The sequence below is a fragment of the Rhinolophus ferrumequinum genome, chromosome 3 (genome assembly GCF_004115265.2).
Source record: "Rhinolophus ferrumequinum isolate MPI-CBG mRhiFer1 chromosome 3, mRhiFer1_v1.p, whole genome shotgun sequence".
NCBI classification, from domain to species: domain Eukaryota; kingdom Metazoa; phylum Chordata; class Mammalia; order Chiroptera; family Rhinolophidae; genus Rhinolophus; species Rhinolophus ferrumequinum.
The window spans coordinates 68,163,903-68,183,385 of record NC_046286.1 but is presented as its reverse complement, the minus strand read 5'-3'; the positions used below and the strand labels follow the sequence as shown (position 1 = coordinate 68,183,385).

General features: G+C 37.1%; 1 protein-coding gene across 2 annotated transcripts in view; it reads right to left on the bottom strand.

Annotated features, from left to right (window-relative positions):
* The window catches only part of DCBLD1 (discoidin, CUB and LCCL domain containing 1), a 68,541-nt gene that overhangs the window by 40,109 nt on the left and 8,949 nt on the right, over window positions 1–19,483 (bottom strand). For both annotated transcript variants that reach the window (XM_033102851.1, XM_033102852.1), the window contains exon 2: window positions 1,208–1,420. In XM_033102851.1, coding sequence (XP_032958742.1) covers window positions 1,208–1,420 — 213 coding nt within the window. The remainder of the gene's footprint in view (window positions 1–1,207; window positions 1,421–19,483) is intronic.

Sequence of the window (19,483 nt, the reverse complement as noted above, 5' to 3'; positions counted from 1 at the left end):
AAATTGTAAACAATTATATGAAACCATCTTCACTCTTTCAGAGTAATTTAACCATCATCAAAATAGACATAATATTCCCAGGGCTGAAAAGTCTTAGATTTTACCCCCCATGGGGCCTTGATAAGTTTAGACCTCTGAATAGTGTCTCAGGGCTGCTCTGGGCCTCCATGGGATAGTGGGGGGTGGGGTGGGTGGGGGAGGGCACACAGAGTGGGGAAACAACTCTGGGCCAAATGTAAGACAGCCTGAAACGCTGTGTATTTCAGAAACTGCCTGTAGAACTAGCAGGCACATAAAATTTTACCTACAACCTATATCATTTTTGGAGTTGTATACAGAGAGAATTTCAGAAAATGTCTAATCTCAAAAGAACCTGTATATAAGATTTTATCTTTGTTTTCAAACTGTCCAAACTCAGGCTTTTCCTTGGTTTTAGGGTTGTAGGGTCACTGTTATGGTGATTTCAGATGCCGGTGTGATAACAGCACACACCAAAGTACAAAAAGCTTAATTTCAAATGGTTATTTTGGAAACTGTACTTTGCACTGGCTGTTCCCTTACCCAGAAAACTCTGACCCCGGACATATGTGCATCGTCCACTCCCTCACTTAATCTGGGTCACTGCTCAAATGTCCCCTTACTGGAAAAGACTTCCTAACTATCCCATTTGAAGTAGCACACACTCAAAAACAGGCTCGGTGTCACCTTAGGATGCTTTATTTTTCTTATTCTCACTTTTCTTTCTCACGCCCTATCTCACATTACAGGTGCATTTATTTTCCATCCTCCCCTCACTACCAAATCAAGCTCCACGAAGAAGGAACTTTTGTTACTACTATATCCTACCAGTTCTTCTCAGAGTTCCCGAACACGTGATCACTGTTCAATAAATATTTGTCACAGGAATGAATGAACTGTAGAGGTTTTAGCCAAGTGCCACACATCTCCAATTCTCTTCCCAGCAAGATACAAACTCAAACAAAGCTCCTGAGACACTCACACCAGGCTAACACTCACATTTCTTTCGATGTCTTTGTTGCAACTTATGAAGTAAATGTACCATGTGAGCTACCCCAAGAGTCTATAAAAAGCAAGTTTCTCTTCTAATGTTCCCAGGCTATCATACTCAGAAACACACAACTTGCAGCCCTTCCCCCACAACCACAAATGTTTTCATGCTCATAGAAACCTAGATCTCTTTTCTTACCATACTGATCAGAATTGCTGGTGAAGAGAAGATAGTCAGAAGCACAGGTCTGGGACTCAATATCCAAATCCCCTAACCTCAGAATCAATCTCTTCCCCTTCGGTACTGTGATCGTCTTTTCACAAACAGTGTGATTGGGGTAAGTCCCTGGATAATTCTTAGATGTCATGGTGCCACTGTCCTTATAGGTCACTATGTGCCCACAGCCATCACCTGTTAAAGGAAAGAGGATAAAAGAAGTGAAATTAGTTTTTATTGATAAGAACCTTCTTCAGAGAGAGGGAAAAGCTAAAAAAATTAAAAAAAAATAAGATTAAATTATTAAACAGTATCTACTGTTTCAGGTTATTTCATCTCGTTTCCCAGTTTAACCTTCTGAACATTGTTGATCAAATGTTTCATATTTTAGAATGGAAAGCCCTTAGCAAACACATCATTTAATCATATTATTTTTTTTCTAATCATCTATTTACCCATCCAAACTTGCACAGTAGGCCCTTGGCATTTACAGATTTGCCATTTGTGGTTTTGTCTATTAGCAAGCCAATATCATGTAGAAATTTGCAATGGAGAAAATAATATTGCTTACTTCAGAGGGTGACTGTGCTGATTAAACAAGATAATATGCAAAATGCATGCCACTGGTCGAATCTGAGACAGGCTGAGAGGGTTTTAAGAGCCTGTCTATCTGGGGACTAGCAGTCACTGGACATTCATGTCTCAGTTAATGACGGTCACAGATTTGATGGTTTCTGATAGACTCAGGGTGAATCATTAGAGAATGTCAAAGATCTCCTGTATTGAATGCTTGTCAGGCACCAGACATGGTGCTATTGGAGACACCAGAAAACAGCAGTGGCTATTACACAGAACTCGGAGTACAACAGGAGATAGTCACATGTTCAAATAACTACAACACTGGGTGCTATGTGCCATTTCGGGAGATTAAATCAAGTGCTGAGTAAGACAAGAGAGAATCTATTTCAGTGAATTATCACTACTTCAATAAAACAAGAAATTTTCTTAAGGCTTCTCTGAATCGGGAAGTTCATCCATTGACCAACAAGTTGTTCCAGTGGATTAAAGTGACCAAGTTAATCACTCAAATATCTAGTGGCACGCATAAGTGGGTGGGCTGCAAGGCAAATGAGCATACATTGCATTCAAATTGCAAAATGCTTGTGGTTAGTATGGCTTCACATAAACAAAGTAAGAATTTCTGCTCCAGAAATCAGTTGGAGAAGGAACTCTCTAAAGTAGTCAAACATGGCCTCTCCATCAAAGCCCCCACTAGGGCATACTGAGAATCTGAAGACCAAGGCAGCCTTCTTCCTTCCCCTTCCTCTTCCCTAGCTAGAGGAGTCACCTGGGAGCTTCCTTTACTCCACTTCCTTCTTGCAGCTCAAATAATAATGAAGGCCTCGTCAAAATAAAATAAAAAAAAGTATGGTGGGATGGGGCAAAGAACTCCAGAATCTACCTCATTTCATCAGACAAGGTCTAGGGATAGGATGCACGCATTATCCAGAAACTCCCACAAGATTCTGGGCAGCCCTGGCCAGGAGATTGGATTGGGGGAGGAGAGTTGACCTTAAGAAGTGGTTAGAGACTAGCCGGGGGGAAATGTAGATGGACAGCTAAGATAAAATGACTATGAAAGAAGGAGATGTAGGGAGAAGAAGTTGTGGAATTTATATGGTAGGCAACAGGGACCCATAGAAGTTTTACAAAAGGGAGATAATGAAAGAGGTATTTGAAAAAGAGGGTCAACCTGGTTGGATAATGACAGGAACTAGAACGCAGGGAGAATCTGGGTCAGAGGAGGCGTATGAGGGCTAGGAATGGGGTAACTGGAATGGGAAGGGAAGGGAAGAAAAACAGGAAATTTTACAAGAAAAAAATCGACAGACTCAGATTTTCACTAATTATAGTGGGAAAGACAAGAAGAGAAATAAACATTGAAATTTTGAGTCCAGAAATGATTAGAACAGCGGCTCATGTAGACAGAAAGGAAAACGCAGAGAGCCCACAGGTTTGGGGGCAAAAGTTGGGTTAAGTTCGAGGTGACAGCTAAATTTCTTGGGCTATGTAGCAGTACAAAATCGTTGAGAATTAAATGAAATTTATACAATAGTGAAACATATGGTGCAGAAACACATAATGCACTGGGTTTTCATTTAAAATTTGAATTATTTGCCTGCTTTTAAAGGCTTTAATAACAAAAATCCAATGTACAGTATATCTTGAAAACTGGAAGACATGGCAACTATACCAGCAGGCATTCTCACAGGGCTAATGATGAAGTAGCTGCCACTTTAAAAGAGACAAAGCCCTAGCTTGCCATCAGATACTGGCCACTCATTTCTATGACTTGCCCCACCTTTGGAGGCATTAATTTTGAGCAACACTAGGATAACTAGTGTACAAATGATTGTGCATATAAATATACACATAACTAAGCCACCAAGACATTGCCGGTAAACATTTAAATGCCTCTATTCTTAGTACTATGAAATTCTGCTTTAATAAGAACAAGAAAAAACTTTTTTTAGAAAACACAGCTAAATATAAAATGAGGAGCAATTATATGTGAATCAACCTACACATGATTATTGTATTCTAAATTTTTTAAGTGACATCATGACAAAGGAATATCCCAGCGTGTCACTTTTATTCAACGCTGTCATTATACTTTTTTCCAATCACTTGTAAAGCCCAAAGGAAACTCATTTCACCCAGTGATACTGGCAGAATATGAACAGGTTTAAGGCTTCAAACCTCCCATCACTACTTTGTGTTGGCGGATCTGTGCCTCCTTGGAAAAATTTCCCTTTTCCATTAAGTATCAAAATGAAATTCTATTGAGTCTTTGTTCTGCCAAAAATCTTGAAAGGAACTGCTGAGTCCCAATTTATTAAAAAGCAAACTGTCATCAGAAGTTATCATTTCAGTCTTGCCTATGGAAGTAGACTATTTATGGAGTTTTCTGTGGCAAGCTGTAATATGATAAGTTTATTCCAAGGGCATCAACTACATCAGGAATTTTTATCCTATTGTTCTTCCACAGTTTTGACGACTTCAAAGAATAGAGTTCACAATACTATATTTTAGAATTGAAAGTTTCTAAGACAATAGATCTTAAATGTTCTCACCATAAAAAAGAAATGTTAATTATGCGAGGTGACGGAGGTATTAATGCTATGGTGGTGATAATTTCATATTCTATAAATGTATCAAATCAACACGTTGCAGATTTAAACTTACACAATGTCAATTATATGTCAGTAAAGCTGGAGGGAAAAAGAACTAGAAATATGCCAAAAGGGAAAATGGAAAACTACTAGGGAGAGAAAATACCTATAGATCACGTATTGAATAAGGCATATGAGTGCAAATGCAAAACAACAGAGAAGCACTATTCTCATGGCCTTACTGCTAATACTCAGGTAGCTTAACTTGCACAGGATAACTCTAATTAAGAATCACAGACAGGAAGACGATAAAACGTGTTTAAAAATGTATCAGTTCAGGTCCTGTATCTTGTGTATCAATGTCAATATCCTGGTTGTGATATTATAATATAGTTTTGCAAGATGTTATCACTGGGGGAACTAGGTAAAGGGTACAGAACATCTCTCTGTATTATTTCTTACAACTGCATGTGTATCTCAGAATAAAAAGTTTAAATAAAAAATTGAAAAAAAATCTATTAGTCTGGTTAAGTTTGGCAGGGGGTAAAATTGAGGAGGTGGAAATGAAAGGGCTTTTATTTTCTATTTTATATATTTCTATACTATTTGGATTTTGTCATCTGTATGTTTCGTCTATTTAAATTATTTTAATTGAATAAAGTATTTATACAAATTTGCATTGAAACTATCTATATGAAATGACAACTAATAAAGGAGGCCATTTTTTATTCTAAAATCTTTGTACCACACCATTTTCCAAGTTTCTCACATTTGTCTAAAAGGAGCATAGGACATTGAATCTGTGGGAGTTTCAAAACATGTGCCCCAATTTACAGATGAGAAAACTAAATGTATATGGATTTTCCTTAAGGCTATTCAACTGATGGTGGATCCCAGACTGCAGTTCCCAGATGATCCAGCAACGGCTTTAGAATTTTGTTTGTTTTTAATTAAAGTTTATTAGGGTGACAACAGTTAGTAAAGTTACATAGGTTTCAGGTATACAATTCTGTATTACAACTTTAGAATGCTAAGAACATTTTTGTCTCACCTCTTTGATTTTTTTAACACGTGTATTTGTGCTTAATCTTGAAAAAACACCTGAACTCTGCCCTGTCAGATCTCCCTTTAGATACTTTAACAACATTCTTCTGCTAAAATGAACAGATTCCTAATCACTGCCTCTGGCATTGGTCATAAATAGATGGAAAACCACTGGGTAGAACATTGAGGAAGAACTTTAAGACGGAAGTATCAGGTGTGTCACCATCTGAACTCACTGATGAATCTCATCATGACTGCAAGTGAGACAAACAGATATTATGTGTCTCCTGAGAGGACAAAACGTGTTCTACGCACCAACCCCTATGAAGTACTATTGCCAAAAAGTGAAACACATGAATAAATAATTGACTCCAAATCTCATCATGTCTTTTGGTCTAACTTCAGTCTACAGGAAAGGCAGGGGGTTGAGGCACAAGTTTACTGACACCACAAAGAAGCCATAAGCTGAATTCAGGCTGTGACAGTCTAGGGTAATTGACCCAGTTTCTTCAACAATGAATTGTATGAACGAACATTTTAAAAAGTATTTATTTTAGATTAAAGGAACTTAAGAATCACAACAACCACGTGAATCTTGTTTGGATCCTGATTTGAAAAACCCAATCTTATAAAACTACTTTAAAGAGATAATTGGGGTGTTAAAAAATATCAAGGAAGTACTATTCACTTTATTAGTTGTGATAACGGTACTGAGGTTATGTAAGAAAATGTCTTTTTTTAAGGATGCCTACTGACATGTGTAGGGCTGAAATGACATGATGACATGAGGTCTGAGATTTCAAATATGTATGTCAGCAGAAAAGGAAGGGAAAAGAGTAAGTGAAAAAAATGGGAAAATGTTGATGGTTGCTGTAGGTGGATGATGAGAGTTCAGAGTTCTATTTTGTTTTGTTTTTAATTAAAATGAAAAGAAATAAAAGTCAATCTTTAAGAGAAAAACTACAACCTTGCTTTTATGATTCAGCTCCATATGGTGTTTTGGGGACTGGTGGGCAGAGAGCCACAGTAGTACAAGGTGAGTTACCTTAAACTGCTACCTAACTTCAAAGGGGGAGGGGTGTGGAAAGAATGTGAAAAGAGGAAGTTTCCCCACAGGGAATTTGTCTGCTCTTCAAAAATGGGTACCACACATTGTTTACCTTTTTCTTCCTTTGAACTGTAATTTAATTGCCCAAGCATATGATGACTAAACTATGTATCATTTCCTCCTTTCCTTAGACTGAAAGCGCCTCACTCTGCAGAAGTTGAAGGGTGTTCCCTCCAATGATGGGCCTAAATCCTGGGGTTTGCTTGGCGCCATAGCTGGTTTGTGAGACTGACCACCACCTCCTCAAAACAACTTACAAAAATAAAACTGAATGGATGAGGTTTAGATTTTGGAAAAAGTTGCGAGTACTCATTCATAGTTTATAACTTCCCAAGTGACCTCTACACAAAATCCAAGTATTTTAATTCTGAATATTTGGAAACAATCTAAATTAGAGAAGAATAGTCAAACTATGCTATCTCCATGCAATGTGATACATATTCCCAAAAAGTTAAGGTCCTGTTTTAGAAGACTATTTGGGTGGGACGGGGGAGGGAGTTGGATCTCTTATTACTATATGTGAACCTCAAAGAAATGGTTGAAAGCCATAGAGTTATAGTAGGTGGTAGAACTGGGTATAAACTCAGGCTCCAGAGTCCACACGATTAGTCAGATCAGAAAGGCTAGCCAAGTAACAAACTTAGGGTGAAGAGAGGGGCCTCTCCGCCCCTTGGTCAGAATCTGGGCAACATCAGGGCTGAAGTGTCTATGCCACATGTCTTTATGGAAAGGAGCCAATATTATTTCATTTTAAAGCAGAATATAGAGGATACATATAGATATGAAGAAAAAAATGTTTAAAGAGTTTATTTCTACGACATGGGATCACAAGTGATTTTTATTTTATTTATACATTTATTTTCTAAATTTTCTACAATATGAAAACATTATATATGAATAAAACAATTAAGAGTACCCAAATCACCTAATGTTCTTTGTAACGTTCAAGGCTACGTTCAGCATTAGCATAAGTTATAGACTAGAAGAAGTCGGTATAAACCAGTATACCCAAACTGTCATCAAAAACTCACTCAACAGAGGCGGCCGGATGGCTCAGTGGGTTAGAGTGCGAGTTTTGAACAGGGTTGCTGGTTCGATTCCCACATGGGTCAGTGAGCTGCTCCCTCCACAACTAGATTGAAGACCACGAGCTGCCGCTGAGCTGCCACTGAGTTTCTGGAGGGGCAGCCAGATGGCTCAGTTGGTTAGAGCACTCAGGCTCAAAGAGCTCTCAACAAGGTTGCCGGTTCAATTCCTGCATGGGATGGTGGGCTATGCCCCTTGCAACTAAAGACTGAAAACAGCAACTGGACTTAGAGCTGAGCTGCGCCTTCCACAACTAGATTGAAGGATAAACAAAGACTTGGAGCTGATGGGCCCTGGAAAAACACACTGTTCCCCAATATTCCCCAATTAAAAAGAAATTACTTTAAAAAACAAAACAAAACAAAACTCACTCAACAAATAGCTAGGAACTTGATATAATGTAGTTCCCATCTGAAGTTGCTCACAGTCAAGGGGAAAGGTATGTTGTTAACAAATCATTCCTGAGAATAGTGACAGGTCCAGAAACAGAGATATGGGCTCAAAATCTGTTCTCCAAATGCTGAAATAAATGATTATGCTTCTACCTTTCAGCCTTTAACATCAGCTATTCCAAAAGTATTGGATATTCAATGTATTTTCTAAATAAGCTTAAAATAAATCCTAGATACTTGTCTACATTTATTTAGTCTACTGTAATTCCAACCAATAAGAAAGAAAAACAATAACTTCCTTAATAGACGATTTCCTTTTGATAAGAAATCATGTTCCACTAACAGAAAAGTGAAATTAAGATATACCTGGTACAGACTAAGTTCTGCAATACTACAAAGCATGATTTAGGCATTAAAAGAAAACTTTTAACTGAATCATACCAGTTGGAAGATTATTTGGATGAAGTAAAATGAATAGTGCAAAAGTGCCTTCAAGATTATCAACTAGTCCCTAAAACAAAACAGCAGCCTTCAAACTTTCTTAAGACTTATAGTTAGAATACAGATTTTTCATCCCAACCTAAGTAAGCACACATATATATACCCATGCATAAATAACAAACAAAAGTTTAACGTTATAATTTTTTATTTGATATTCCCTATTCTATTCCATTTCACCTTTTAATTAAAAGCATGCTGGGTGTGCCAACTGAATTGATTTTATTGCCTACTAATAAGTCACAACCTGCAATTTGGGAAACAGTGCTGTAAAATATTCCAAGAGTGAAACCATTTCTAGAAACATGATTTTATTACAGTTGTATCCTTGCTCTTCTAATATTCAAGTTACAACAGGTCTCAACACATACAATCATTCATGTGTGGGTGTGAGAAAATTTCTTTCCATGTCTAAGATCAAGTGAGCTCTTGATGACTACAGTCTTTTCAACCACAAAGGGGAGTTTGCAATTATTACAGAGTTTGTTGTCTGATGGTAAGGCGAACAGATTTCCCCAGCTATTACTAATTTCATTGTCAGCCATACTGTCTCACCAACTTCGCTCTTCTCCAACGGTGCTGAACTTTTTTACTTTGTGTGTTGCCTGCAAAGGAATGGAAAAATAAGGAAGGACAGGAGAGCCTAAGCAGTTATGTGAGAATAGTCAGGCAGCAATTATAATGAGAAAACTTTAATTATCAAAAATCTTTCGTTTTCCTGAAAGGAAAATGAATAATATTAGGTTGGTGCAAAAATAATTGCGGTTTAAAAGGTTAAAAAAAAATGCAATAGCCACAATTACTTTTGCACCAACCTGTACTATGCTGAAAGAAGTTTCAGTTTCAGGCTAGAACCACATGTCCAAAGTTCTGTTTAGAATCTCTTTAAACTTTATTCTCACCACATATAAAATAAGTGCTACTGATATGACTAAACACCTAATGAAGATAATACTCAGCAGATGAAAAATAGTTGAAAGTAAAATAAAAGGAAACAAAAGGTACTTATTATTAAAAGTCTCTCCATGTAAACCCTCATCACAATGTTCCCTATCAGCTAAAAAAAAAAAATCACTTAAAATAAATCAATTTGAATTCATGAAAATGGAACAAATCATTTCAAGAGTTCCTATCCACAACTCCCTACATAATGTGAGGCTATTTCCATCAGTGTGCAAAAATATCAATACTTTTAATGTTAACATATTAAAAAGTACCATGTATACTCACAGGAAAAAAAAAATCTCAAAAGCTACTGGTTAAAAGTGGAACCAGTAAAAACTATAGTTCTTTGTCACACCTTAATCTTGTGATTCCTACTGAAAGGTAAAAGATCACTGAAAGGGTTGCGGGGGTCGGGGAAGAGGGTTTGCACACTTGTCATTTTTCTAATTTTATAAATTATCTCATATACTTGGGAGGTAACAGAGCAACAGTGGTTATGGTACTGGGTTCCCACACAGCCTTACTCAGTGGTGACTATGTGACCTTGGTTGAGTCCTTTTACTTCTGCAAACTTCAATTCATCATAAGTAATATAGAGACAGTGAGAGTGCCCAACACACAGGGTTATCAGGAGCATTCAGCGAGATCAGGCTGGTAATGTATTGAGCACAGGCTAACATACAGTAATAATTTATTACATTTTAATTGCTATTATTTTATTTAAAAATATTATGCATATTAAAGTATCAAGAATATTACTTTGAATGAGCCGACTTCATCCAGATTTCATCACCCATTCATTGACTCTGTGATCTTAAGAAGTTATTCATTTTTGTGTTTATCAATTTTCCTCATCTTAAAATGACCAATCATAACTGGGTGTGGTAAAGATGAAGGAGTCTGTACCTATGTGTTAAGTGCTCTAAATCGCCGGAATGTCTAATTAGAATGCATCCCCTGATATTTATCTAGGGCCCACCAGCTGCTAAGCCAGTATCTCCCAAAGTGGACTCCTTAGGAGTTTTACAAAAAGGTCAAGCTCTCATCTTCCAAAGAGAGTTGCAGGTAAAGAAGCTTGCAGAATCCCACCTTTTTCTTCAACATAGGATACCTCAAAGCCCTTCCTGTGCACAGTGAAGCTCTATTAGGGGCCACATTTTGCAATATTCCCAGGAAACTCTTCCTCAGTGGGCATCTCCTAGAAGTAGGATTCTGTGGGTAACACCGGCCAACTCCTGGGCTGGGCTCTCTAAAGTGGGACACACAGAGATCCCATAATGGGGCTTCTGGGATGAAAGACTGGATGTGGAGAAGTAGACTTGGGTCTTCTAAGAATGATACTGATATATGATTCTGATATTCAAAAGCAAGACTTTCCCCACTGTTTTTAAGCTTGCAAGTGTTTGGTGGGTGTCACAACATATTGGACACATTGGATGAGAGGTTTCATAATTTCACAGAATGAAAATTTAAGGAAAAACTTGTTTGTACAGCAAAACAAGTCTCAGACAACTGTTTTATCTCTGTGGAATAGATGCTCAGGATATGGAAGTCAGAGAAAAGTGGCGGCTGACCTTTCCTCATAATGTCAGGATGTTGATGTAATGTCCAAGCTGCAATTTCTGAAGTTGAAGACAAAAGGGAGAAATCTTTCCTGTCTCTACAACATACTGTATCTCCTAAACTTGGTTCCGTGTTAGACATGCATATTGTTAATATTCAGATAAATGTAAGTAGATACTGACTTTTCTCTCTGGAGTCCAAAAAATCCAATATTACCAAGTACAGACCAAGTTAATAGGCGTTTTAGAAGTTAAAACTAAGCATTTCTTTCTCTCCACCCCTCTCCCCCACATGTGTGCTTTCACTTTTAGAGATATATTTTTCAAAACCTCAGTAATAACCAAAATATTATTGGAACAGGAAAAAATCATAAAATTTGTGAAAGGACTCTTACTAATACTTAGCATTTGCCAAGCATTTATTGTGAAAGGTAACAGATACAGAGTGTTCTAAGGACTTTACATTATCTTATTTAATCCTCATAATGATCATATGTGATTAATGATATTATTAGTCCCCTTTCTAAAAATCAGGAAATAGTTCATATGTATGTGTGTATATATACACACACACAACACATACATATATATATATATATATATATATATATATATATATGATATACATACATTAATTTCGAAATGGTTCTTTTTTTATGGCTTCTGTATCCTTTTTTGTGTTTACTCTTTGTTGAAGTTCTCACTGAGTTGATCTATTCTTCCCCTAAATTTGTAGAGCATCCTCATAACCAGTGTTTTGAACTCTGTATCTGGTAGGTTACTTGCCTCCATTTCATTTAGTTCTTTTTCTGGAACTTTCTCCTATTCTTCATTTGGGACGTATTTCTTTGTATACTCATTTTGGTTGCCTCTGTGTTGTTTTCTATGTATTTGGTAGACCTGCCATGTCTCTCAATCTTGGCCAGGTGGTCTTATATAAAGAGTAATATCTCAAATATAAAGAGTAATATCTCAAATATCCAAGTGTATAACCCAAAACTTATAAGATAGGACATTCCCAAAAGACACAATTGAAGCCCACAACACCCTTTCTTCATCACGTGTCCATCCTATTACCCCTGTTCTATGTGTGAAGAAGTTGAGGCTCTGAGAAGCTGGCTGAGGGGGCATCTGACCCGAGCATGTCTGACTCTAGAGACCACAGAACTCAGTCACTGTATGCCCAGGCTGCCACTGCCAAAGTCATCCTTAGAAGTCAGCAAGGGAAGCAGAGAAGTTTAAGACACTGACTAATACTGAGCAGCTCAACTGGTATTAAAACCCAGGTTACATTTCTTCATTTATAGTCCATGTTACATTTATTTATTTATAGTCCAATTCTTTTTGTCTGAAAATAAACATGAGGAAAGTAGCTATGTTTAATTCAGGGTTTTTTGTAAAACTTATGACATGAGAAATTCCACTTCTCTCTCTCTAATTATTTAAGTAAGCACATTTTACGAGACTATTAAGGGAATAGTCTAATGAAAATCGACTATTTTACCTCCAACAAAGGTTATTCACTTTGCTTAGCATGAATGTGGCTCCTAAAAGATGCTCTGTAAATGAAGTTCTCAGTGGATTAAAGTGCTGCTTCTCAAACTTCAGTAAGCACATCAGTTACCTGAGGATCTTGTTAATATGCAGCACCTAGAATTTCTGCATCTCCAAAACTCTTGGTAATGAGTCCAGAATTTCCAGGTGGGAATTTCTGCCCGTTCTCAGGAATTTTTTCCGCTTTCCCGTTCTTGAATCCCGAGAAAAGTTGGTCAGGAAATCGGGAAAATTGGTTCCTTGAACCCAGTAATACCCACAATGGGAAATAAATGTATTACTCACAATGTATCTCTTAGACACTTTTCATATTTATCACTAGGGTTTCCAAGGCAGGAATTTCCGCCTGTTCTTGGGAATTTTTTTCGCTTTTCCATTCTTGAATCCTGAGGAAAGTTGGTCGGGAAATCGGGAAAATCGGCTCCTTGAACCCAAGTGGTTGGTAGTATTGGCGGTCACTTTGTGGAAACAATTCATCATGGAGAACAGAAAACAGTTTATATCTTGGGATTCGGGAACGGGGAAGCGAAAAAAATTCCTGAGAACGGCCAGGAATTCCTGCCTGGAAACTCTAGAATAACTATTCTATTGGTTCCTGTAAGATATACTCTTGAATAGCAAGATACTAAAATAGCCCTCAGGTTTAATTGGGATCTTGCAGTGAACGTTTTTTAAAAAGAAAAAACCTTGAGAAAAGACTTTTGTATAGTTTTATTTAAATATCTATTCCTAAAATTGGAACACATCGGTATTTTCAATTCTGCCACTGATTTTCACATTCATTTTCATTTATAAGACTAGGGCAGGCAATAATATATTTCAGGATCTATATTTAATCCAGGGTATAATTTCTGATACCTGGACAAAAGTGTCAATTTAGAAATTACTTGAGTATATAGTGTATTTTACACAAAGAAATAGGATGAAAAGTTTTGAAAACATACATGTATGCATCATATATAAGGAAAAAGCAATCAATATTTATTGATCACAAAAGAGCAAATCTCAGTTGGGAGAGTGATAGCATCTTACCATACATCCAACAAGGTATGAAATGTAAGATTTGAGAGAAAAATAAACATTATAAAACTCATATCATGTTGCACAGTCCTGAAAATTGTACTGTTTTTGTCCATTCTTCATTCTCCACTGCAGAATTTATCACAATCCAATAAAAGCACATGGTTAGCTACTGAGATTTGAAAGAGTCTTAATTTCTGTGACAACTATGATCATCTCTAGGAGAAATCAAAGACTATTAATTTAAAACTTTATTGAATAAATAATCCCACTTGGAGGAAATTGTGGTCCTCCAAGACTTCTTTTCTTTCACTTGATCTTTCCTGGACATGAACTTCCCTTGAAGATGACGAGTAGGAGACCATCCTAAGGCACTTAGAATTGCAGGACACATACCTGCATCCCACTTTGGACACACAATGTGAATATGACTGTGGTAGATGATTCAATCTCGCTAAATCTCAGTTCCCTCAATAGCTCTCAAAATTGTTGGGATTAAATCCGAACAACAAAAAAATACTTGATAAATCAGTAAGAAGATAGGTTTTTAAAATTTCATTTACATACAAAAATCTGACTGGACAAGCAACAATGATCAAAGGATGCTTAACCCACTGAGTCAAATGTTGATGGGAAAGAGTAGTTTTACAAAGAGAATGTTATCCCAGAGATTACTGGCAGGGGGAGAAGGGGAATCAAGTTGTTACTTCCTGACTGAAGTCATTGATCATTCTTTTATTACTATTATTACTATTCCTATTATTATTATTATTACATTTCAGGTATACAAAACAACATAAAAATTAGACATTTACACACCTCATAAAGTGATAACCCCAACAAGTCTACTACCCATCTGACACTGTATATAACTATTACAATACCATTGAATATTCTCTTTGATCATCATAAAAGTGGGGCAATAATAATAATAGTAATATATACATCTTGTGAAACAATTGGCAGTACATTAAACTTTGAGGTAGTCTTACCAAAAACACTTAGCCTGAATCTAATGAAGTATTTAGGTATAACTTCAGGTTTATGCAGAAATGCAGGGGATAGTGCACCAAGTAAAAGACACACCACCCAGAAGAAGTCAGTCCGAGTTCTGGTCAAGGTGACAGAGTACGTAAGCATGGTGCTTGCCTCATTCCATGACCACATCAAAATTACACTAAATGATAGAGCAATCAACCTCAAGAACAACCTGAAGACTAGTTGAGTGGAACTTCTATAACTAAGAATATAAAGAAAAGACCACGTTGAGACTGGTAGGAAGGGCAGAGATGTGAAACTGGCTGGTCTCACACCCATGTCTGGCAGTTGAGAATTAGGAGGGATAACTCTGCTGCAGAGCTCCCCACTAAGGAGCGAGGGGGCCTAGCCCCATCCTGTGCTCCCTAACCCAGGGATCCAGTGCCAAGAAAAGTAGTCCCCATAATGACTGGCTGAGAAGATGAGTGGCAATTCCATCCAGGTGAGACAGAGGGCTGCTAGAAACCCAGATGTCCTCTTAAAAGGCCCATGCACATACTCACTTGCTCACAGGCATTCGCCCTAAGCTCTAGTGAAGGGACAGCATCTCGAAAGGCACCAGACACATATGGGAAGAAACTGAATTGCATGGCTACAGGGCAAGAGCCATCAGTGTATCTGTGCTGAGCCCTCTCCCTACGTGGCCTACAGGGGAAGGCAGGTGCCACATCCGAATCTGCATTAACCAGGTAAACAACACTGACCCCACCCTGGTGACTCCCTGAGACCCCTGTTCCACCCAACTCGCACGGTATCCTTGGCTCTTGTAATGGCTGTGTTTCATGGGCAGCCTTGGCCTGTGCTACAAGCTTTCTTAAAAACTCTTGAAGGTCTACAGGCCTCAGGCAGGTGGTAGCTGGTCTTAATGTGCCCTGTGCCTTTTGTTAAGTGGCACCAGGTCCAGTACAGGTGAAAGTTGGCCTCGGGTGGCCATGTGGACTCCCACATGACTCCAGGTGCAGTACAGGCAATTGCTAACCGCATTTTGCTTTGTAGCTCCTACCAGGTAACCTCGGGCCAGGAATAGGCAGCAGCTGACCTCAGCCGGCATTATAGCCCCTCCCAAGAGGCTCCAGCACCAACATACCTGGTGGCCAACTTCAGATCACACCAGAGTAACGTCTGATTAGATCCACAAACTGCACACACAAAGGGTAGTCTTGGCAAGCACCAGAGCCCCAGTGGGGCGAATCCTACTCTATGGAGTCAGCTCCAGCTATGATCATGGACAGTCCACACAGCCAGTCAGCCTGAGGGTCAATCCCAACCACCAAGGAGAAAACATCAATCAAGGCCCAACTATAATAGGAGAGCACACAAAACCCACACAAGGAACATTCCTGGAGCACCCAGCTCAGGTGACTATGGAGACTTCACCACTGGGTCCCACAGGACACCTACATAAGGCCATCCTGCCAAGACTGGGAGACGTAGTAGGTTTACCAAATACATAGAAAAAAACACAGAGAGGCAGCCAAAATGAGAAGAGAAAGAAACATGTCCTAAATGAAAATATAGGTGAAAACTCCAGAAAAAGAACTAAACAAAATGGAGGCAAGCAACCTACCAGATACAGAGTTCAAAACACTGGTTATAAAGATGCTCAACAAACTTAGGGGTAAAATAGATCAACTCAGTGAGAACTTCAACAAAGAGATAACAAACATAAAAAAGGACAAAAACCATAAAAAAGAACCAGTCCGAAATGAACAATATAATAACTGAAATGAAGAATGCACTAGAAGGAATCAACAGCAGATTAGATGAAACAGAGAACTGAATCAGCGATTTGAAATACAAGGTAGTGGAAACCACCCAAACAGAATAGCAAAAAGAAAAAAAAAAAGTGAGGATAGTTTAAGGGACCTTTGGGACAATAACAAGCAAACCAACATTTACATCATAGTAATACCAAAAGAAGAGAGAGCAAGGGATTGAAAATCTATTTGATGAAATAACGACTGAAAACTTCCATAATCTGGCGAAGGAAATAGACATACAAGCCCAGAAAGTGCAGAGAGTGCCAAAAAGGATGAACCCAAAGAGGCTCATACCAAGACATATCATAATTAAATTGCTAAAGGTTAAAGACAAAGAATCTTAAAAGCAGCAAGAGAAAAGCAGTTACTTACCTACAAGGGAGTTCTCATAAGATTGTCTGCTGATTTCTCAAAAGAAACTTTGCAGGCAGAAGGGATTGGCAAAAAATAGTCAATATGATGAAAAGGACCCACAACAAAGATTACTCTATCCAGCAAGGCAAGGCTATCATTAAAATCAAAGGAGAGAGAAAGAGCTTTTCAGACCAAAAAAAAAAAAAAAAAAAAAGCTAAAGGAATTCATCACCACCCAACCAGTATTACAAGAAATGTTAAAGAACTTCTTTAAGAAAAAGAAGAAAAGGAAAAAAAAACCACATAAATATGAATAGTAAAATGACAATAACTACATACCTATCACTAATCACTTTAAATGTAAGTGGATTAAATGCTCCAATCAAAAGATATAGGGTGGCTCAATGGATAAGAAAAGAAGACCCATACATATGCTATCTACAAGAGACCCATTTAAGATCAAAAGACACACACTGATGAAAGTAAAGGGATAGAAACTGACATTTCATGCAAATGGAAATGAAAAAAAGCTAGAGCAGCAATACTTATATCAGAAAATATAGATTTTAAAACAAAGGTTATAACAAGAGATAAAGAAGGACACTACACAATGGTAAAGGCATCAATACAACAAGAGGAATATTGCCCTTGTAAACATTTATGCACCCAACATAGAAATACCTAAATTCATAAAGTAAATATTGATGGATAGAAAGGGAGAATGACAGTAATACAGCAACTGTAGGAGACACTGACATCAATGGATAGATCATCTAAACAGAAAATCAACAAGGAAACATGGCCTTAAATGACACATTAGACCAGATGGCCTTAATTGATATTTTTAGATCATTTCACCCCCAAAGCAACAGAACATACATTCTTTTCAAGCACAAATAGAACATTGTCCAGGACAGACCACATATTAGGCCACAAAACAAGTTTCCACAAATTTAAGAGGACTGAAATCATATCAACACCTTCTCCAACCACAATTGTATGAAACTAGAAATCAAATAAGGAGTAACTGAAAAATACACAAACACATGAAGGCTAAATAACATGCTACAAAACAATGAGTGGATTACCAACAAAAGCAAGAAGAAACAAAAGATACCTTGAGACAAATGAAAACGAAAACACAATGACTCAAAACCTATTAGACACAACAAAAGAAGTTCTAAGTGGGAAATTCATAGCAATATAGGTCTACCTCAAGAAACAAGAAAAATCTCAAAAAAACAACAACAATCTCATCTTACACCTAAAGGAACTAGAAAAGTAACAACATACAAAACCCAAAGTGAGTAGAAGGAAGGAAATAATAAAGATCAGATAAAATAAATCAAATATAGTCTAAAAAACAAATAGTACAAATGATCCATGAAACCAAGAGCTGGTTCTTTGAAAAGAAATAAACTCAAATAAATAAACTCAGAAATACATCACTGAAATACAAAGGATTATAAGAAAATAGAGGAACAACTATATGCTAACTAATCTGGAAGAAATGTATAAATTCCTAGAAACATACAATCTTTCAAGATTTAGTCAAGAAGAAACAGAAAATCTGAACAGACCAATAACTGCTAACGAAATTGAATCAGTAATCAAAAAACTCCCAAGAAACAAAAGTCCTGGACCAGATGACTTCACAGGTGAATTTTACCAAACACTGAAAGAAGAATTTCACCTATCCTCAAACTATTTGAAAAAAATTCAAGAGGAGGGAAAGCTCCCAAGCTCACTTTATGAAGCCAGCATTATCCTGATTCCAAAACCAAAGACACTACAACAAAACAAAATTATAGGCCAATATCTCTGATGACCATAGATGCAAAAATCCTCAATAAAATATTAGCCAACCGAATTCAGTAATACATTAGAAAGACTATACAATATGATGAAGTGGGATTTATTCTTGGGATGCAAGGTTGGTTCAATAGCCACAAATCAATTAATGTGATATATCACTTAAAGAAAATGAAGGATAAAAATCATATGATCATATCAATAGATTCAGAAAAAAAAAATTTGACAAAATCCAGCATCCATTTATGATAAAAACTCTCAGCAAAGTGGGAATAGAGGGAACATACCTCAACATAATAAACACCATATATGACAAACCCACAGCTAACATCATACTCAATGATGAAACGCTAAAAGCATTTTCCTAAATATTAGGAAGAAGAGAAGCATGTCCACTTTCACCAGTTTTATTCAACATGGTATTAGAAGTCCTGGCCACAGCAATCAGACAAGAAAAATAAATAAATAAAAGATATCCAACTTGGAAAGGAAAAAGTAAAACTGTTCTTATTTGCAGATGACATGCCACATACAGAGAACTCTAAAGATTCCACCAAAAACCAAAAAAAAAAAAAAAAAAACTACTGGAAGTGAAAAATTAATTCAGTAAAGTAGCAGCACACAAAATTAATATTCAGAAATCAATTGCACTTTCATACATCACTGAGGAACTATCAGAAAGAGAAATTAAAAAAACAATCCCATTTACAATTGCACCACAAAAACAAAACAAAACAAAAAACCCATATGAATAAATAACTAAGGAGGTAAAAGACCTGTATTCAAAAATTATAAGATATTGAAGAAAGAAACTGAAGAAGACACAAATAAATGGAAGCATATACTGTGCTCATGGATAGGAAGAATTAACATTGTTAAAATGTCCATAATACCCAGAGCAATCTATAGATT